The 22,856-nt window shown below is 38.4% G+C and overlaps 1 protein-coding gene and 1 pseudogene across 2 annotated transcripts in view; one reads left to right on the top strand and one right to left on the bottom strand.

Annotated features, from left to right (window-relative positions):
• LOC137971346 (uncharacterized) overlaps positions 1 to 22,510 on the top strand; it is a 122,311-nt gene extending 99,801 nt beyond the window's left edge. For both annotated transcript variants that reach the window (XM_068818172.1, XM_068818171.1), the window contains exons 2-12: positions 1,998 to 2,052; positions 3,503 to 3,568; positions 4,985 to 5,107; positions 7,563 to 7,654; positions 8,011 to 8,079; positions 9,896 to 9,947; positions 10,829 to 10,882; positions 11,095 to 11,148; positions 19,254 to 19,313; positions 19,902 to 20,021; positions 21,224 to 22,510. In XM_068818172.1, coding sequence (XP_068674273.1) covers positions 1,998 to 2,052; positions 3,503 to 3,568; positions 4,985 to 5,107; positions 7,563 to 7,654; positions 8,011 to 8,079; positions 9,896 to 9,947; positions 10,829 to 10,882; positions 11,095 to 11,148; positions 19,254 to 19,313; positions 19,902 to 20,021; positions 21,224 to 21,741 — 1,263 coding nt within the window. In that variant the 3' untranslated portion in view covers positions 21,742 to 22,510. The remainder of the gene's footprint in view (positions 1 to 1,997; positions 2,053 to 3,502; positions 3,569 to 4,984; positions 5,108 to 7,562; positions 7,655 to 8,010; positions 8,080 to 9,895; positions 9,948 to 10,828; positions 10,883 to 11,094; positions 11,149 to 19,253; positions 19,314 to 19,901; positions 20,022 to 21,223) is intronic.
• LOC137970466 (uncharacterized) lies at positions 14,322 to 17,822 on the bottom strand (annotated as a pseudogene).
• Positions 22,511 to 22,856: the final 346 nt, after the last annotated feature.

Raw genomic sequence — 22,856 nt, 5'->3', positions numbered from 1 at the left:
GAATTTTGACGAGTAAAATATGGAACATGAGTGGTTGGACTACTGCTTTCGGCTAAGCAGTAACCTGCATATCAGTACCGCGGTTAACGGCTCTAGCATTTCTAAATCTCTTATTTTCAGAGAACTTGTAACTGATCTAACAGAGTCCAATTCTTGTAATTTAAAATCAGCCAGGAAAAAAATATACGCAACCGATCAAATGGGAGGAATGTTCACGCTCTGCCGGATGCCAGTAATCCCTTCTTCCGCCAAGGTTAAAGCAAAATCTTCATTCTTGAAAGTTTCGATAGGGACGGCCACCTGAAAAAGCAATAAAGGCATGAAACTTTCCTGTTGGAAAGAAAAAAAAACATTGTTTTTGTAATGATAGGAAACGAAAGTTCAATGTCTATGCCTCATTAATAAGTTAACCAGAAGAATTCGAAGAAGTTGACAACGGAACCCTATTTGGATTGCCTCTAAGGGTCTATTCGTTGAAGCCGACGATTGTTTTCGTCAAAAAGAAATCATTTTCTCATTTTTAACGGCGATCTCGGAGAAAACGGCTGGAAGATTGTTTTAGCGGAGCGCGAGCCAAACATCTTCAGCTATCCTAGCCACTCCGAAATTCAGCGCTGCGGGCTCCCTTAATTTGGCTACGCGCTTTTTCAAGCTACCATAGTGATTGAAACGAAATCGTTAGTAGTTACGCTAGTAGTAAAAGTACTTCGAATTCAGTTCAATAATATGTGTCTCAATTCTTACTGGATTTCCAAGAATGTTCCAACCTTAATTTTGCTTTCAGTCGCGGTCTGTTTGCCAAATCGTTTGGCTCAAGGCCACAAAAATGCAAGTACGAAACTGCATATAAGTTAATTCAAAACCAAGATAATTTATCTCGATGTTCATTTTAATGCTATATTCGGGAAACGTTATTACTAAAGGCGTTCAGTTTTTTGTTTCTTTGCAAAAGAATTCTTGTTTTCTTTCCATGATCAATGAGGCTTACAAGCATAAAGTTATTGGAGCAAATGGAATTATAAAGAGGGTTAGAAATGTCACTGTGAAAAGCCCAATTGCAAACAAACGCATAAAAAAACTATAGACTTGCACAATACAACAGTCGAAGAAACTAAGGCTGTATGATAGGGAAACTTACCAAAGCCGTTTCTTTTTAATTTTTCTTTCCTAGCTTGTTTTTTTTTTTTTTCTCGGCACAAACTTACTTGTTTTCCCCATGTTCAACGGGGCATACAAGCATTTTAATGACCAGTCATAGAGGAGCAAAATAAAATTTGAGTCTAGCCAAATTCCTTTTTTTACCTTACACCTAAGCAACTGACTAAACTTGCACTCAGTACAACAGTCCGAAAGAAACCGAGATTTTTTGCTGTTCCGTCACTGTATTTCCCCGCAGCTCATGATCTATCATGAGCTGTAAATGTTATTTTTAATTAATTGTTTTGTCATAATTAATCCACAGAGAGAGAGGAAGCTGTAATTTACACAGATATTGAAAGAATGCATTCACTCATCAGAACTATTTAATAGCATTTATCTATTTATGAAGTAAAAATTAACTTTTCAAGTTATTTAGTTGGGCATATATCTAACGTTATAATGATTGGTAGTATACATACGACACCAGCTAAGACATTGTTTTTGTGCGTTCTGATTGTTTTTAATCAATATTAGTTTTTTTTTTATGAAAGTCGAAGTGATCAGAAAAAAATGATATTCCGAGTAAGTGAAATTCCTGTTAGCGTAACCTTAAATTTTCGACTTGGGAAGAAAAACTAACTTTTTCCGTTCGTTTGTTGTTCATCCTGCACGGTATGTAATAAAATGATACTTTTTAGTACCTCAGTATCAATGAATAATTGTTAAATGAATGTGAACTAGAACTACATATATAAAATGTTAATTATGGATATAGATTTGAATGAAACATGATACAAAATGCAAAATGAATCCTCCGAATACAAAAAAACTGAAAATGCTTTGGTTTCATTTTGCAGATAAATCATGACGTGTTCACTTCATGCCATCATAAATGCCCGCTTGGAAGAAAACGTGCGTATTTTGAAATTGATGGAATATTTTTTCATAATTCTTCAACAAATCCTTTGTACAGACTAATTATTTTGCACCTTCACAAAGGTGTCATTTCAAATTTACTGGTATCGAACAAGGAAATGATAAGGTTTGCTATCTTGAGTAAAAACTGAGTAATATGTATACAAACGTTTTGAACCCCCTTCCACACGTATCCTGATATTTTCGAAAACGGAGACTTTTTCCTCCGTTAAATTGCCTTCTGTCCACACAAATATGGCGTTTTCGGTCGCCGAAAAGGAAGGTTTTTCAAAACGCCCTCCGTTCTTCGAAAATATTCGGATACGTGAGGACGGCGCCTTAAAATTCTACAACAGAACATTTAACTAAGCATGACGTCAAAATGGGCCTAGACAGGTTTCATCCCCAAAAACCAAGATATACACTCAGTATTAGTGTACTAACGTAATCTTGTTAGAATCAAACATTATTCTTCGGAAAACAGCGAGAACACGCCAACAGGGCACTATTTTGGCCGCATGACTCAAGATAACGCCGATAGAGCTGCAGAGATTTTGGAGACCCGACGCTACGTATGGTGCCAGGGGTTTCGGGATGAAAAAGGAAGAGCCGGGTTATGGTCTGTCAGTACACTATTTTCTAAAATACATATTAACATCCATCCTTAGACATTTTTGTAGCTTCTGTGATCTTCACAAGTGATGATCGGCATCATTAACTCAAAAAAATCCCTCCTATACAATTATGATCAAAGTAAAGGTCAGAGAATCCGCCTTCCACCACTTTAATTGTCTCGGAATCGATTCCCGGATTTGACGTCGCATGAAGGCTGACCTTGTTCGTAAACTTCTCAGTTCCGAGGAGTGGGAGTTTTTCTCTATTGCAGTCTTCGTTGCAGTTTTTCCTTCAAATGAAAAATCATAATTTTTACCCTTTATAATATTATTAATATATTATAATTATAATTGTAATAATGATTAGTAATTATAATTATAATTTAACACCATAATATATTATTGATTTGATGATGAAAATTACGGTAGAATCATATTTAAGACAACGTTTCGGTGTCCTCATGACAACATCATCAGGTCAAAATATAATATTTAACAGATAACAAGTATACTAATATTCAAGTTCAAGTTCAAAGTCCCTAAAACTTGAACTTGAACATTAATATTCTTGTTATCTGTTAAATATTATATTTTGACCTGATGATGGTGTCATGAGGACACCGAAACGTTGTATTAAATATGATTCTACCTGTAATTTTCATCTTCAAATCGATAACATTATCGTGCCTGATAATATTATTATTGTTATTATTACATTATCAATATAATATAACATATTATTACTATAAGACATTTTTTTAACATTTATAATATGATTTTTAGTCTCCTTGAACTCAAAGAGTGATTGTTATTGTTTCATGTAATTTTGGCAGCTCATCGCCTCAAGAATGTAAAAGCCAGGAATCGTCGCGAATTTAACACAATTCAACGGGCCTCTGGTAAGTTTGCAAAATTCTTTCATTTCACACCACTGACAGAACTCCAAAAGCTCTCAAAATACATTGGGTTGGTGAATAAAATATCGGAAGGTCGGAAGAGTAACATCCAGGAGGATGACGACGACTGCAGCAACTGAAAAGCGACAGAACAATTATTTTGGATAACCAAAGTAACCATGTTGTACGAGCAGCACGCATTTTAAAACACTTTTTTGCAGAATTCTCCAAAGAGACAACTTGTAGTACTGAACCAAGTATCAATGTTTCGACGACATAGAGTGCAATGGAATCGTTTACTCTCTATATTTAAATCCCTTGGTTCTAACCGAATCATAGGGTAGTTTGCCCATATTATACAACGCTAACTAAGGTGGAACAATCCCAAAATATTTTTAAGATAATGAAAAGTGCTCTCACCACTGCGCCACCTCTTCTTAAACTATAAACACTTTGCTTTTGCTAGCGCTTGCGCACAAATCATCAGAAAGTAGGTGAATTAAATTATGCGAACGTACAGATATTCTCGTCACGAGAGCCTTGGATCGTTTGTCTGATGATCTGATGCTCTGGGAAAATCTGTGTAGGAGATCATGCGGCGTAGGGTTCATATATCCAAAAATTAAGCTGTAAAATTAAGCTTTTTCAAAGTTCCACTTGCATGCAGTAGAATTGCAGCAGAATTTTGTTTGAACAGAGACCTTTATGTGGATCCATTTCCCACCAGTTTTCTTTTGGAAATACTCATTACACACTGTCAAAACCTTGAAATTCCTGTGAAGCTTAAGGTTAGGGTTTTATATACCTTAGAGCAGTAAATGAGCTGGTATCGTTCGAAGTTGTGCCTTTTCTCCAAAATTCCATTCTACACTGCAATTAAAGCAGCTGCAGAAGAGGAAACGATGCGCTGAAACAAAGGATAAATCTGTTGTCTTTGTGCCGATCTCAACACTTCCCAACTCGTTTACAAAGGTACCCGGCCACGTGCACTATCAATGGATCTTCTTGAGGAGGCAGTGTGGCCCAGTGGTTAGGGCGCTTGCCTTGAGATGCGGAGAACCCGGGTTCAAGACACGCTCTGACCACTCGTTGAATTTGATCCTGGTAGTCCCTGGTTCAACTTCTCAGTTGCACTTGTAAATAGCCAACTGGTTTGCCTCCGGCCAGTTGGGATTCTTAACAGTTGTTGTTGTTCTGTTGCGTCGTTTCGTTGTGTTTCATTGACCCTGAAAAGCCCCTATGGGGAGCGGTCAATTAAGTATGTAATGTAATGTAATGTAATGTAATCTTTAGCACAGCTTTGGGTTCTTCGTTTCTGCCTTCACCGTTAACATGGCGATGGAGATGTGGAACAAAGAGCTCAGTCTTTTTCAAGTTGAAATAAAAACTTTTTCAAGCGTATTTGTGGTCGCCTTGCAGTGTGCCCTGTACCAGAACCGTCCATGGAATGGCATCCGACACGTACAAGTATTAAAGCAGCCATTTTCCAATATGGAAACTCCGACGACTGGTTTCTCAATGTAACGTGGCCACCCATGAATGGTAAGTGATTCATTTCTACAAACGCTATGCAAACTAGATTGAAACTTGATGCTTGCAAGAAACAATAGGCCTTTTGCAACAAACGATCACATGGTACAAAATCCCCCACTGGGACATTACAACAAAGAGACCTGAACCAGTCAAGCTTGACTGGCCTATTGCAGAACTTCAGTTAAAGTGCTGCTATGACCTAAAAATTTGGATTGGATTTTAACGAAACACTAAGTGACCCAAGGTTTAAGCCCTGATTTCAAAGAGATGCGTGCTTATTTTGACTGGAATTTTCCTCTTAAAGTGGTACTATGATCAAATTTTTACCCCTTGTTTTTTGATTGTATCACATAGAATTCCATAAAAGAATAAAAACGCCATTTACCGTTTGCAAATATCTTCATTGGTTCCGGAGATATTTAAGTTTGAAAAATGGGTAAAATATGCAAATGAGATGACTGATGACGTCATACACTCAAACCAATATTATATTGAGTATATAAATAGAGCTAACTTGGCCAATTTGCAGCGAGACCATTGAAACTTGGTAGTCTAATAGTTCTACAGGAAACACACCTATGGCTATAAAAAAAATTCTGTTCCCATGGCAACTCACTCTTTTCCAGTCCCCACCCACTTGATTTCAATATGTTAGTGATTTTCAGCTTGAAAAATGTTAAAAAAGGCCACAAACTTGAGCTAACATATTTATATGCTTGCTGGATCATGCATATGAAGTGTTGTTAGCAAATATCAAAATGGAATGCCAAAGGTGGCCAGGAAAGCTTTTAATATGGGGGAGGTCTGGAACCCAATATGATGCCATGTTAACAGAACTGTTAAGCTCATATTGTGGAGAACATTTAGTAGAATCTTACTGCAAAAAATCAAAAATGTCTGATACAAATTGGCTGAGATATATCTTTTCATCATATTTCAACAAAATTTGGTTGAGTGTCTCACGTCATCGCTTGGCTAATTTGCATAGTTTAAAATCTCGAATATCTCTGGAACGAAAAGAGATATTTGAAAAAAGTAAACGGCATTTTTCTTCTCACGCAGACTACTTGTTTATGTTTCAAAATGGCTTAGATAGGAAAGATGCGATTTTCGTCAGAGTACCCCTTAAATGGTCCGCCATTTATAATTTGAAGTCTTAACTTCAGGGAGCTGGATCGAGGAGAAAATGACGTCGAAGAGTTTTTAACCCTTTGACGTCCAAACCGGCCGAAACCGGCCAGACTTAGTATTTTACTCTGTCTAACGCCAGACGATTTGACTCGTCAATGGGGAACCCCTGGGAGTCAATGGGTTAAGAATGCATTGCTTGTGTACGCGGCTGAATTGATATGCAGCATTGGAGTTTCGGGCTTTCAGAATTTTGAACTCGAGTTTGTATAAATTATATAGTTAGCAGCATTGAGGGTGATAATCATTTTCTTGGTTAACATGGTCATGGAAGACTTTTAAACTCGTGTTTTGAATATATAATAAGCTGCATTTACACGCTGAAAGTTCAAGGCTAGTGAGTAAATGACGTCACGTTTCCCTGGATCAAACTTTCTGAAGTCCGATAGGTCAGTTTTGAACACTCAAAGTAAACAGCCTTTGGATAAAAACCAAAGCTCAAACTTTTGCCTCTCAGGTGTTAAAACAAACACATTTTCAAAATCTGAAGAAAAAAAGAAAGTGACAGTTTTTTTTTTTAATCTTTGTAGCCATTACACGAGGCAAATCAAATGTATTTGCTGAAAACACTAGCTAGTCTTTCTTTGTCGCATAAAAGTTCGGCAGTAATCAACACCAGAAAGTAAAGATTCAGATGAAACGATGTCACGCAAAAATTGCTCGTGCGGACACTTGCTCAGTAATACTGTTTTTATGTGAGTCGCTATTCCTGGCGCGTAACAACAAAGATATTTGGAAAAATATCCACCGCATTCCAATAACACACGAGTAAATATGTTAACCATTGTTGTTCTCGGTGCGTGCGAGGAGTGCACAATGGCACAGACATTCACAGAAAACTAGTTCAGTCCTATTGCAGAACTGAATTGTTTTTGTTTGCGAGAAAATAAACCATAAAACGGCCATTTACCTCCAGTCATTTTACGAATTCAAGGTACATTACGGAGGGAAAAGGCTATCCTTTCAATTGGAGTTCCAAGTCCATGAAACCCAGCTGAGGTCATGAAATGTCTTCAAGAGGGACCGCAGAGACCATTTTAAAGTGGTACAAACAAACATCAATTTCATTACGATCAAGACTAGCTGAATCGAAAGCTCAATTTGTATTCCTTATCAGTGTAGTTTCAACAACTTCATTATCAGTTTATATCAAGCACTAAGAGGTTATCGCTACAGAACTACCAGCCAACTTCCCCCCGCCCCCTCCCCTCCTTAGTCCACCCTCTTAATCAGAAGGATGCAAAAGAATTATTTAACAATTCTGCGTAACTTTTAGATTCCATAGGTACCTGGAAAAATATTGTCTTTCGACTGAAAGTGAATACTAATGACTTCGGTAGCGACATGGACTGTTACATACTACCAAAAGTAAGTGGATAAGTAATATTTAGAACGTTCCAAATCATTCCAGATAACATCAACATTCCGATACGGTCAGCCTCAGCGCCTCATCAGCAACGAAAAAGGAGTAGTCGCAATCACGTGACCTTCGTTTTTTTGAGCAAAAGAAGAAGTTTTGCTTTAAAAAGGACGATCAGAGAGTAAAGCATGTAGATTTAAATCATTGATATCATATGACTGGCTCGCTCTAGGTTTACCATTACTTGGCTTTAAAACATTTCAAAAAACTCAAAGAAACCATTTGTCGAGCGACAAAATTTTGTGCAAAACCTGCAAAAATTTTATTTGTCTAACGTTCCTAACTTTCTCTTTTTTTATTTCAGAACCAGACATGTTTCGTTGCAAATCTCAATTCGTTGAACTATAAATATGATAACGATATTGCTATAGAGGTACATGGTGGTTTTTACTTGAATTTTCTTTTCATTTTCTTTGTCAATGTATTTGGAAGCATAATAATGTAACTTAGACCGATGATGTTTACCTTGAGGCGGTTAATTCTGGTTCACAGATCGGGTTTTTTACCTTATTTGGATGTAACGTAGTTCGAGCATTTTCCCGCGCGTGCAGCATCCCATCGATCCTATTTTTGTCCATATATTTGGGAATAAAATTGTTGTCCTAAAATCCCCAGCTTTGTTCCAAGGAAAAGAGTTGCAAGTTACACGCCTCGTATTTATTGCACTTCTCTATTTCGTCTACAACCCACCCTTCAAATATACATTAATGCCTTCACCGAGTTCTTTCACGGAAACTCATGAACCCAACAAAATGACCCGCTCCCAACTGTGCGGTTTTATAGCTCAGTTGGTAGAGCATCGCACCGGCATCGCAGAGCTCATGGGTTCTTATAACTCTTTGAAGCCACCTGAATTTTAAATAGGTTTGTATAAGAGACAACTTGCTTAAATTGTCTTCTCTCTTTCGATTTATTGGTAGCATTTTTGGGAGATGCCATGGCAATGCTGGCACATTTTAAATGTGGTCCGATTTCCGTTCATACGGCGGGAGCTACTGAAATTTAAATATTGATCAATCAGAATTCAGAAAGCGGGAAAAACAGTGCTATTCGAAGTCACGTCAACGTTTTTGTCAACAAACAATTTACTTTATAAATTTAGGATACTTCGTCCACGTGCGACGTGAACGAGATGGAACAATCGCCAAATACTTTATATTTTGACGTGATGTTTTCGCCGACGTCGCACGTCGATCTTAAAGTTCAATGAAAATCAATTATTAATTGCAATCAATATGATGGATAGTAATCAATAATAATCGATTGACTATCATTGATTGGTTAAATCAATAAAAATCGATACTCACTCACCAAATAGTCTTAATTGCTATTGATTATTATTGATTTTTACAGATAATCAATAACTGATCAGTAATACGTGTTAGTAATTAATAAGCTTTTAATAGTAAACTGTAGTAAAAATGATACAAATTTGAAACATTTAATTTGTGATAATATAAAGACATACGTAGCAATAAAGTTTTGTTAATGGTTTGTTAATTCACATGGCGCGTTTTATTGAAAATAACATTAAAAAATTTCATAATCAATTAACTCAATATTAATCAATAGTATACAAAAATTTGGTTTATCAACGGAGTTGATAATGTAAATTGACCACCGTACAGAGATTCTAAAAGCTGACGTTTCGAGCGTTAGCCCTTCGTCAGAGCGAATCGAGGGATTGTGGGTTACGTGTAGTTTTTATAGTAGAGTAGGAGCTACGCTATTGGTGGTAACATGGCAACGTGAAAAGTAGGAATATATTAGTTAAATGTTAGAATATATTAGTTAATTTAACTAATATATTCCTACTTTTCACGTTGCCATGTTACCACCAATAGCGTAGCTCCTACTCTACTATAAAAACTACACGTAACCCACAATCCCTCGATTCGCTCTGACGAAGGGCTAACGCTCGAAACGTCAGCTTTTAGAATCTCTGTACGGTGGTCAATTTACATTATCAACTCCGTTGATAAACCAAATTTTTGTATACTACTTCCCCACCGACGCAGCACCACAGTTTCTTTAGAAACTACCCCTTCTTTCATTAATCAATAGTAATCAATGATAATCGATAAAAATCCATACCCACTCAACTTTTAGGCATTGATTTTTATTGATTTCCAATATCAATCAATTAATTGTTAATTGATTTTTTTGTTGTTTCCTTTCTGTACTCCTAGATTCACAGCCTTCCTTACAATAGCAGCGTGCGGGAGCTTTATATGGTTTACGGTAAGTAAATAAATCACGGTTGCCTTGCAGTTGAGACGGGTAGAGTTTGGAAACTCCTTTCGATCAATACATTCGATCTCGAAACATAGAGCAACGAGCAAGCGTACAACATTCACACAGTCACTTCCAGAGACCAGACTCAGTTTTAAACGAGTTATTTAATACGTTTCAGCTCGCATGAATGACCTTTGAATTTCGACCCAATCCCAAGTGTAACAAGGCTACCATTAATTATGGAGGGAAAATCATTTCATTTATCAACAATAAGTCTGAATTAATATGATCACAAAATGCGTCCAAGAAAACAAGCTCTTCGCTACCAATATAAGCGTTAATCCATTCGTCATTAATTTTGAATTTTATCGTGAAAACGATCTCTGAACGCGCGGCAATTTTAGTGTGATGATGATTGCTTAGTGGTACAACTTCACTACTTGACTCTCTTTAATAATAATAATAATAATAATAATAATAGACTTTGCAATACCATATGATAGCCGTATTGAGGAGAAAGAAGTCGAGAAGATAGTAAAATACCAGGATCTAGCAAGAGAATTGAGGAAGTTATGGAAAATGAAAACAATGGTAATTCCTATTGTAATCGGAACATTTGGAACAGTTCCAAAGGATTTAAAGAGGAGACTAAAGAATAGTGGTATAGAGACAAAGATAGACGAGCTTCAGAAAAGTGTGATTCTGAACACGGCAAGGATTCTTAGGAAGGTCCTATAAGTTTGAGGAGACTTGTTGTCACCAAGCTTCCTGGAGTACTGAAGATCCATTGGAAATCCAATGTGCGAAAACAAGATAATAATAATAATAATTAAAACAATAATAATAATAGTAATAATAATAACAATAATTTCTTTTGACTTTGATAGCCCCAAGAAAAATGACAACGCCACCCGCAACAAATGCAGCGCATCCCACGTCTGGTAAGTGTAAAGTCTCCTACTTATCATTGATGTTATTGGGCAAGATCCGGACTCAACCGTTTTTTCAAAAAAAAAAATTATTATCATTATTACTATTATTTATTCAATATAATAATAATAATAATAATAATAATAATAATAATAATAACAATAATATTACAATTATGATGATGATGATGTCAAATCTTTACTTCTTAATATGTCTTTGATAGCCTCCAAACATATGACAACGCCAAGTCTACCAGGTGCAGTTGACACCACGTCAAGTAAGTTTAGTCTCGTAGTTATCGTTAATTTTTCAACCCTAGACAATGATCACAATTGGGCGAGATCCGGAGTCAACATATGATTTAAAGAAAATATATTATTATTATATATTACTTATTATTTATTTAATATTATTATTATTATTATCCTCATTATGTTTTACTTCTAAAAGCTTAGTGTTGATGTTCATTACTCCATCTACTTCGGTGAGAGAGAACAAGACGGGTTAGACGCAGTTAGACGGGTCTCACAGGGTCTTCTTCCAGGGTGCTCAACATGGAGCCACCAGTCTCAAAATTCTCGCTGTCCTTAATAAGGTTGGTTTCTGGGCATGTTCTATCCTCTTTGCAATCCCAATATCTTCAACAAACTACTCAAATCCGGTTGCCATCACCCCCAATGCCCCTACAACTACTGGTATGACAGTTACAGTAACCTTCTTCATCGCTAATATTCACGCTATTTCTTTTACCGGCTTGTACTTCTCATCCTTCTTTTCAAATTCTTTATCGCTTACTCATACGTCCCCAGGTATAGCTACGTCTATGATCTTTGTCTCTCTACTCGTTTTGTCAACGACTACAATGTCTGGTCTACGAGCTTCATACATCAAATCACATTGAATTGAACAATCCGCCAAGATCTTATATTCAATATACTCAATGACACCTTCTGGCTTGCGCTCGTAGGAGCGACGGTGAGGAGCGTACTTGTCACGTTGCCAATGCACATATCTAGCTACATTGTCGTGCCTTCTTGTCTTTATTTTTTGAGCCACGTTGCTACACCGTGACTCACTCACAATATGCGAAACCGTCTGGTTTTTGGTACCACACATTCTACAAATGGGCCGGCGATTCGACACTGTTATCTACGTCTGGAACTTTGTGTAATTAGTTCTCAATGCTTGTTACTGAGAGCTGCCTCTGGGTGTCCTTTCAGATCACTTTCCTCAATCACAATCAGGTATTATTTCTATCCATCCTATCCATTTCCCGAAGGTATTGTCCCTGCATTGCTTTCTCTTTCCAGTTATTTAACCTTTTCTATTCATCTTTCTTCTTAAATTCTTTTGGCTGTCGCATTTTGACTGTGAGTACATTAAACATCCGCATATAAGAACAAGTGGATTAAGGACATCAGGCTGAAATTTGGCCAATAGAGCACCATATAAATAAGAACAAATTAAGCCTGATAAGTAAGTGTTCTTAATATAAAGGGAAAGGGTGTTATGATGAGGAAACAATACAGTACAGTAACTTATATCAAAGTACTATGGTGTTCAGGACCATTACAAACTATAAAATCTATCGAAAAACAGCAATGTATGCATGGCTGCGGGGATTATTATTATTATTATTATTATTATTATTATTATCATCATCATTATCATTCACGACAGATATAGTCACGGCAATGCTGGAAACTTTAGTCTTATCATCAGACTAATAATAATAATAAATTAATACAATAATAATAATCATCATCATCATCATCATCATCATCATCATAATAATAATAAAATTTATTCCTATAGCCCCTAAACACTTCTTGCCCTAGGCGCTTTACAATATTTATATGCTTAATATAAAAACCTATTTCTTAAAAGTTACATGTATCAAGTACTCCCAACCAACCCTAAACAAAAAACCTAAACATCATAAGCTAACTTACATAAATGAGTTTTTAGCTCCTTCTTAGAACTGCCCACGACACTGGATTGTCTTATGTTCAATGGAAGCTAGTTCTACAGTTTCGGGCCGGCGACTGAAAACGCGCAATCACCATACCACTTAGTGCAAGTTCGACTCACTGCAAGAAAGTTCTGCGAAGTAGACCTAGGCGTCCGTGTAGACGTTCTATAGCGTAACATAACACTTAAATAAGAGGGTTCCATACCATTTAGTGCTTTGTAGACTAAGAGTAAAATCTGATAAATAATTAAATATTAAACCCGTAACCAATGGAGACTTTGAAAAACAGGTGTAATGTGATTATATTTTCTAACGAAAGAAACGACGCGAAGAGCAGTATTCTATGTCAGCTGTAACTTATTCAACTGATAGGCAGACGGTCCGTACAATAACGAATTACGGTGGTCCAGTTTTGAGCTAAATGCATGTGTTAAGATTTCCATAAATTCCTTTGTTAGGAATTTTCTGATTTTGCTAATATTTGTACTTTGAAATATGATCATTCAAGGACAAATCTGTATCTAAGATTACCCTCAGATTTCTTGCACTGGGCTCCGGTGTAATCAATTCATCAGCAACTGCGACAGAGTCCAGCTCAGGTGCCACACGGAACTTCGAGGTGAAAAACAAGCAGCTCAGATTTATCTTGATTGAGTTTTAGGCCATTGTGCAACATCCAAGAATCGATGTCTCTTACGCAGAGCTCAACTTTGGATTTAGCCAAGTAAAGATGATCGAACGATCCTGTCTTGAAGGAGACATACAACTGTGAGTCATCCGCGTAGAGATGTTATTGGAGGTAACGACGTCTGATTATCTTGCTAATGGGGGATGTGTATGCCAAATAGAGTAACGTTCCCAGGACGGAACCCTGAGGTACGCCCCGATCCAGACTACGAGGTAAAGACTTGCAACCTTCAACACAAACATACCGCTTGCGAGATGTACGATAGGACCGAAACTAAGCCAACAATGTACTCCTGATTCCAAAAATGGTGGACAGTCTAGAGAGCAGGATCGAGTGCGCTACGGTATCAAAGGCAGCTGATAGGCCGAGTAGCAGGAGGATTACAGAGTGCCTACTGTCAATGGCGCACAGGATGTCACTTTTAACCTTGACTAAAGCTGTTTCAGTTGAGTGGAAAGCTTTATATGCTGACTAGAAAGGCTCATCTAGATGTTGGTCAAAACATGACGAGTAAATTGGTCAGCGGCAGCTTTTTCAACAACTTTTGAGACCATCGGCAGATTGGATATCGGGCGAAAACTCTTAGTCAGCATCAGGCTTCTTCAGCGAGGTAAGCAATTCAGCCAACTTAAAAGACTCAGGCATAGCTCCCTTCGTTAGTACTGGGTAGATTGACAATCCTGGTTATTACGGGGAGAAGTGTGTCCAAACATCCCTTCACAACGAAGGCTGGAAGTGAGTAAAGATTACAGGATTTGCATGACGATTTAGAGGCAAAGCCCCTCACGCCCTCCAGAGACACTACTCTAAAATCATGGAGTAGGACAGAGCATGTCTCATCTCAGCAAAACGGTTTGCCAATATATCATTGTCCTGTGCAGAAGGATAACGCCACGCTGTGTTCTTATGAAGTAACTTGTTAACAGTCTCGAAGAGTAGCTTCTGATCACTAGCATTTTCCCGAATAATTGATGTATAATACGAAGGCTTCAGATTGTCGATTAAGTTAGTGACTACTCTGCACTGGTACACATAATTCTCCCGGTCTACTTCCAAAACCGCTTTTAACCATTTCCGTTCCAGACCTCGCCTCTTGCCTTTCTGTTCCGCCACTTCCGGTGTGTACCTTGTAGCGGATGGTCTAATGGCCACACACTTTGACTTCAGAGGTGCATGCAATGACAGAAAAACACTATGGAGAGGCAAGAATGTCCTAAAAGAAACAATTTAGATTAATGGATCGTAATTACCGGAATTGAACCATTTTCTTGGCATACGCAAGTTCCCGTAAGTTCAAATCACAATGAATTGCTTAGTCATCAGAGATCGCAGGATCACGAATCGATATTTTTCTCACGATTGAGTACTCAGATCTGTGATTACAAGGTCAAGGGTGTGACCGTCCTTATGTGTAATGCCATTAACATGCTGTTTGAGATCAAGGGCTCCAAGCATATTAGCAAAACGTTTCGTCTGATAGTCATTAACATCATCGACATGAAAATTGAAGTCCCCAATGAAGATGATCGGGCCTGGATGTTTCGCTATCTAGGGTCTTCTCAAGTAGCGGTGAGAACTCCTCATAAAACATGAGCTCACACTGGACGAAAAAATGTATTTACACCAAATTTGCACAGCGCAAATATAATGCAAACAGTTGCTTCTATATTCACACTGGTGTGCAAATATGGTAGCAAATGTGGCATTTACCATGTTTGCTACAGGTTTGCTCTAGAGTAAATATATGTTTGCATTGTATTTGCGTTGTGCAAATTTGGTGTAAATCCGTTTTTTCATCCAGTGTTAAAGGTCTTATATTGCTCACAGATGATCCCGTTTACCCGAAGACTATCCTTAAAGAGCAGTCTAACACCCCCACCCCTCTCCTGAGTCCTGGGGTTATGAGGAAATCTATAACCTGTAGCACACGGGGTACCCATATCGACCATATCAGAGTCATCGTTATGAAACCAAGTTTCAGTCAAAGCCAGGACATCGATATTATTGTCAACCGTGAAATCCTTGATTGTCATTGCTTTATTGCCAGCTAATCTAACATTAAGATGAGATAGGCGTAGACACATGGCGATGCTTCCGACTTTGCCGCTGTCATTGCAGACACGCTTTACTGGTATAATGTTCCAAGGCTCACGCGTGAGCGATGATGATTTTGTGTTGTACGACCTATATTATCATAGCGTACATCATCATCATTATCATTTTCCCCCGCTCAAGTTATCAACTCTCTGGGGTGCTTCTGTCAGTGTTCCTCCTAACAATTGCATAAAGTCTGATGTAGCCATCATGGTCCTTCTCAACTGCTGGGCATCTAAGCCCAGTAGGTTTTCAAACTTCGTTCACTTGGGTGAGTTAGTGTTAAACAAAAGCTGCTTTTGTAGCTGATCATTTTCCATCCTGCAGATGCGGCCAAGGTATTTCAGTTGCTACTCGTAGCAAGTTAGCGCTATAGATTGAGTCTTCGTTTTTTAGCGCAAGTCAGCATTGGACATGTTGTAACTCCAGTCCACTTTTCCTTCAACATTAACATTTTGGGAACCAGGTGTGTTCTTCCGCTTATAACCACCCTTGATCATTTTTCTTAGGAACCCATGCCAGATTTTTTTACCTCTATTTTATTGACATCACTGGCAGACATCTGCCACGCTTAAACGCTATACAAAAGGCGGGATCGAACACATGGCACTAGGAACTTGACCCGGGTTTTTAAAAGGATACGGTGGTCGGTTAGAACATGCTTTAGTTCGAATTCGTTCCATTTCATGAATGCGGCACCAATTCTAGTGTAGAGGAAACAAGATGATTCAGTGTTGCAATTACGTACTAATGGAGTATCCAAGGTATTTAAAGGTACGAACATTCTTAATATCTCTACCACCCTGAGGGATGATGCTCAGTTGGCATTTCACATGTTCGTCAACATTGAAGGCCATTGTTTCCGTCTTTACGTATGGGATTTGTAACCCAAAACGGATGTAGGTGGTGGCATCATACACTTGGAGGATGTTCTGCAATTCCTCGATGGATTCAGCGAATGTGGCTTGATCATCCGCGAAAGGAATCTCAGTAATGCGATTTGCCCCAGACGCTCGTGCTTTCTTACTTGAAGCCTGTGTCTGGATACATTTCCGCTATCTCATGGTGTGCAACTCTGATAACAAAGCCCAGGGAGATATTGAAAATGGATGGAGACTCCAGAGTGCCTTGCCGACATCCCACAAGGGTGTCAAACATCCGATTTGTTCCTTTGATGCATGCTTTTGTGCCAGTGTATAGGGCACTCAGGACTGCTACAATTTGTGGACACTTGAGGCGAATTGCGAATGGCAAGTCGTACGCAGCCTTAAGGTCTACAAATGCGGCAAACAGTGGTGTTCTTGTTTTACTAGATGTTTCGAGCACTTGGCGCAGGATGAAGATAGCATCAGTGGTTGATCTATTGGACCGGAAACTGTATTGAGTTGGCAGGAGTATGAACTCATAGGCCTCGCGAGCTCTCTCGACCATTATTGCTGACACAACTTTAGACATTGTTGCAATGATACTCAAGCCTCTGTGGTTTTCTGCACACGAGCGGATGCCTCGTTTGTAAAGACATGTCATGCTGGCCGTAAGCCATCTAGGATAGGATAGGATAGGATAGGATAACTTTATTTAGACACGGTAAACTCATCAGTCGCAACTATAAAAACTTAATTAATTACCAAATTAATTATAAAAACTTTATTAATTACTACAAATTATACGACGACTACAACTACATTATTCAAAATTGCTTTAAATAATCAATAAATGTATCTCAATGGTACATGGAGGTATGTCCATACTAGCGTTACCAGGATCAATAAATACTTCAGTAGTCTTTCCGATGTCGCGTATTTGAGATGCTCAGCGTACAGTCTATCTGTTCCTCTACATTTGCCATTCTTAAGCTTTTTTACCCCCGTCTCAATCTCCGAGCGGTCTGGTACTGATGTGTCAATGACGGGAAGGTCTTCAGGTGATAAAATGTAGGAGTGATCTTCTGGTCGTTCCAGTTCTGGTTGCGGGTCATAGCTACAGGGGCCAAAATGTTAGAGAAGTGTTCCTCTAGTTTTGACGGAGATATCAGAGGCTTATTTGATCTTTCGAGCGATGTGTGCTGCTTCATCAGTCTGAACTCCCCTTCTGCTTTACGTTGTTCACTTGCTAAATTGACCTCGTCTGACTGAGTTTTAAAGTACGCATTCTTGAGCTTTGCACGCAGTTTCTTAACTTCCTTCGTTAGCGACATCCGTTTGGTTGGATGCTTTTCCTCGCGGCGTTTCAGCAACAGGTCCTGGTATTCCTGGTTTGCCCATGGCTTTTCGTGAGTATGGTGTATTCTAGAGGGGATGGTTTCTCTAGAGGCCTGTTCTATCGCATCAGCAATAAACGCCTCTAGGCTCTCATCAATTTGTTCTGATTTTGGTCCAGGCGCAATCGATTGATTCAGTTTAACACTGTATCTGGCTCAAATATTTGGATCATCTCTCAGATCTTACGTCCTGGCTGTCATTTGACGGTGTTTTCTTGGAAAAGATCTGTTCGGCTCGTCTTTTTGTCCGAAAAAGGGCGTGCATCACTACGACGTGGTGGTCAGATTCAAATATTTCGCTCTAGCTGCTTGGGATACGCCCTGCAATTTTTAGTCGCCCGTTTAATGTACCACTCTCCCACGATGTAGTCAAGTCTCCGTTTGTAACCGAGATTAGATACAAATGACTATCTATGCTCGTCAGATTTTGTTGCAAACATGGTGTTCAATAAGAAAAGCTGTACGGGAATGGAATGAGGAGCATTGTTCAGTCGTTAATTTGATACATGAGCAGGTCGAATGGTAGATCTTACAGGAATTTTCTGACCACTTGAAGAATCAGGGCCGGGTAAAGGGTGAACATCTCCGCTCAGAAGGATCAAAAGCACCAGGTAGTTGAAACTTGCATTGGAGTCAGGATAATAATATATGCAGCTTTTCAAAAGTTTCATTTTAAACAAAACCCTTGTCACTCCTCTTTTGATCACACAAAGAAGCTGGACACCTCTGTTTGTAGAATCTACTGAGTGTAGCAATTCTCCAGGGATAGCCTCATTAGTGAGCAATCCAGTGAGCAATTATTATTATTATTATTATTATTATTGTTATTATTATTATTATTATTATTATTATTATTATTATTATTATTATTATTATTATTATTATTATTTGAGATCTTTATTTTCTTATCTGTGTTTGATAATCGCTAAAAATATGACAACGACAAGCCCACCACGTACTTTAACTGCTGATCCCATCACCGGTAAGTTTAGTCCGGTCGTTGTCAATAAATTTTAACCTCGGATATTGCGTTTTTCGCCTTCTGATTGGTTGTCAGTGAATGTGTTGCATGGGTTATTATTATTATTCAGGGAAGATACAGTCACGGCAATGCTGGAAACTTTAGTCCCATGATCACACTAATAATAATAATAAATTATTATTCATGTTATTATTATTATTATTATTATTATTATTATCGTTATTATTATCATTATCATTATCATTATCATTATCATTATCGTTATCGTTATAGTTATTATTACTATCACTATTATTATTATTATTATTATTATTATTATTCATATTATTATTATTATTATTATTATTATTATTTGAAATCTTTATTTTCTTATCTGTCTTTGATAGCCGCTCAAAATATGACAACAACAAGCCCTTTACGTACTGTAACAGCTGATCCCATCCCCGGTAAGTTTAGTCAAGTCGTTATCATTGAAGTTGAACCTCGGATATTGCGTTTTTCACCCTCTGATTGGTTGTCAGTTAATGTGTTGGATGTGGTATTATTATTGTTATTATTACTGTGTTATTGTTATTATTATTCACCACAGATATAGTCACGGCAATGATAGAAACTTTAGTTCCATTATCAGACTAATGATAATAAATTATTATTCATGTTATTATTATTATTATCATTATTATTATTATTATTATTATTATTACTATCAAATAAAAATAAATAAAATTATGATATTTGGCTAGAATAAGGCAATAATTAAGTATTTCCCACTTTCTTGATTTTTAGTGCCAACCACAGAAAATAACGCTTTCGGGTAAAAGCAAATAGTGAGGCAGTGTGACACATGCATGGTGTTAGAGCTTCCAAGTGAATGTTGAAGGTCTTGGGCCGGGCAATTATTTGATCCCCCCTATTTGCCTATTCAAGTCACCCGCGGGCTTGCCATTTGCAATCGAGCTTTTTAGTCTTGGTACTCAACTTAAAAAGAATTAGTTCTCTAATGTCAACTATCAACATCATTTTTGCATCTCTAGGCATCATCAAAGCTGTGGCAATATCGATTGGAGCCCTTATTGGTTTAGTTTTGTGTATTTACACATGCAACAGAATCGATATCTGCAAGAAACCAAGCCCTAAACCAGTGGCACCTGAAGGTTGAGTATCATCGTTGCCGATTCGTTTAGCGATAAAAGATAAAATTGAACTCTAACTTCGCTTTATCAATTACTTAACCAACCTTGCACCAAGAGAACTCAAAGTATATCAAACGTGCAAAAGAATCTTTCAATGCAGGCAGGAGAAGGGGAGCCTCTATGTCCCATACATGGCCTAGGAGTCAACCCTTTCCCGAGTAGATTTATTTGTAGAACGCCTCCTTTGGGAGATTCAGCACAGCGTCTAGGGAAATATGAAACTTTTCGCCGGAAAAACCTGTTACGAAAAATAAATTTACTCGGAAAAGGATTGATCCAAGGAATTAGTAGAGATCTAAGCTTCCCTTGACGAACACCTTGTGCAGGACATCCCGGGACCCGGGTTCCCTCAGTGAAAGAGAAGTGCAGAAACTCAGTAATGTAGCAGCTCTCGTAACCTGCTATTGCTTGGTATAATTGTAAGCAGCCTATATTGTTTTTAAGTCTAAGTCATTATTGTTTAGTCTTTTGGTTTTAGCTTCGGTGTGGAACCATTCACATTATACCTTACGAGAGCTGCTGCATGACTCCACAAGTTCCATCTTTTTCTTTTTCCATTCAATGGACAATGGTATAGCCTTTTGTTCTTTCTCTTATCCTCGTATTTATCAAATGAACAAATTAGAAAACTCTTAATTAACTACAATTCTGGGAGGTACAGAATGATTATTGTTTTTAATGGATTAACTTAAATGTGCAAATATGGTTTCAGAGCATTAGGGTCTGTGGAGCAAAAAAAAATGAAAGCAAGTGGGAATGAGGGTCCCATTCCCACCCCCAAATACTTAGAGTGCGTTGTTTGAGGAGAGCAGCGATATTTTCTTTGTTTACTTGTTTATTCATTCATTGAAGGCGGGTCAGCTTATAGCTTTAGCAAGTGCAAAACAAGCAATCCTTCACGAAGAAGCGGGTTGTTGTTTCCCTAAGATCAGTGAAGAAACTCTTCCTCATTTTGCCCCAGTGTCTAGCTGTGAAAGCGCAGTGGACACAAAAATTGAAGTTTATTGCTTTCTGGTTAGCAACAGATAACGAGCAAGTTCACAAAAGTGGATAATTAGCGAGGGTAATTGAGCTTTTACGGTTTCGCGACTTGCAGCAGACTGACATTTACCTCAACATATTAGCGCCCTCACATTGTTTCACTTCAAATTTTGTGTCACTAGGTTATGAGTACGCCGCGTTCCTGGTATTCAGCTCCCATGACTGGAGATGGATGAGGAGGATTCTTAATCTTCTGGAAGAACATCATATTAAGTGCTGCGTACATTACAAAGACTTTCGACCCGGTATACCGTTCGTAGACGAAATGGCGAGATGTGTTAATAGCAGTCAAAAAGTCCTGGTCTTATTTTCAAAACATTTCTTGGCAACCCCGTTTGGCGATTTCGAGATGAGACTAGCCATTCATCGGATGGTAGAAAGGCGGGACAACTGTTTGGTCATCATCAAAATCGATGATGTGGATCATAATAATCTACCTCGAGAAATTCGCAACTTTAACTTTATCGACTGCACCAGCCTCTTGGAACGACCCCATTGGAAAGCAAGGGTACTCAACCTCTTCCCACATCGATCCAAGATTGATTTGGTCAGCGGCAATGATAACGAGATCACAGAAAGACCAGGCTTGGTGAGAAGTGTGAGCACGGTTAGCAGTGCGACTCAGATATCAACAGTGTAACGCGAATATTTCTTACTGCTGCTGCTGGAAACACACGCGGCCCAAAGTCAAAAGATGAGTGCATTTTTTGAACGTTCCTCGCTATGCGGGGACGGCCAAGTTTGAGAATTATACCTTAGAAATGCACACGGCGAGCAACCGTAGACGGTATACGTTGGATCAAGCTAGTGGTCTGATCTTTGTAATGTAGAAACCAAAGAAGACAAGAACAGGAACCGATAAAAAAAAAGTTATTTTAATTTTGCGTGCTTCATTTCCCGCACTGGTCAAGTTGCTTTTTTAACGCTCACTGGGTAGTTACGTTGATTGCAAATATTCTAAAATTTAAATGTAAAACACATTTTGAAAACCACAGGTCCGCCAGCACATCAATGCCAACAGATGAAGTTTGGTACATGCCAATCACCCGACTCAAACTTAGACTGTTTGGACACATCTGTCGCATTCTGGTCCCGAACATTATCTTCCTTCTAATAAAATCGCTTGCTCTGAATCCTTTCCGAATACCTAACTTGCTTGTGAAGATATATTTGGGCAAATGGAACTAACGGTGGATACCCAAAGTTCACATGCATTTTCGTGATGTACGTCAACTGAAGATATGTAACTCGGGCTGTGAAGAGCTCTTTTATTTATTTTTCATTCCACAGTAATTCAAATAAATGTGCTACGTAGTCCGGCTCATACGAAAAGACACTTTGCACGGTAGAGGTAGAGATTTTCGCTCGGGATTCCTCATCACATGGTCGCTGTGTGAAAAAAAAAACAACATTAAAAGCAAGCTGAACAAGCCATAACATCAAGTGAACCCGGTGTGGCCAACACATCATCCATGCGCAGAACCATTTTTAAGCCTATCGGAGTCACCGCTTTACATGAAAAGCTTTCCTCCACACTGCCATGAGTACAGTTCAGAAGCCCATAACCCATGCCAGAACTGTCGATCTCTATCATTTGGACTTGCCCCATCAGATTACCGAATCAACTCAATTTAGAGTACGGGTCCCCCCAAATTATGAACAGTTAGATTGGACCGGATGACAACAACGCCTCTGGTTGGTCTGCAACCGAGACCCACACGAGGTATTGCTCGGGCAATGCAAAATCATACAACG

The sequence above is a fragment of the Montipora foliosa genome, chromosome 9 (assembly GCF_036669935.1).
Source record: "Montipora foliosa isolate CH-2021 chromosome 9, ASM3666993v2, whole genome shotgun sequence".
In the NCBI taxonomy this organism is placed as follows: domain Eukaryota; kingdom Metazoa; phylum Cnidaria; class Anthozoa; order Scleractinia; family Acroporidae; genus Montipora; species Montipora foliosa.
Note: the sequence above shows the minus strand (reverse complement) of the source record. Positions and strands in the feature narration are given on the sequence as shown.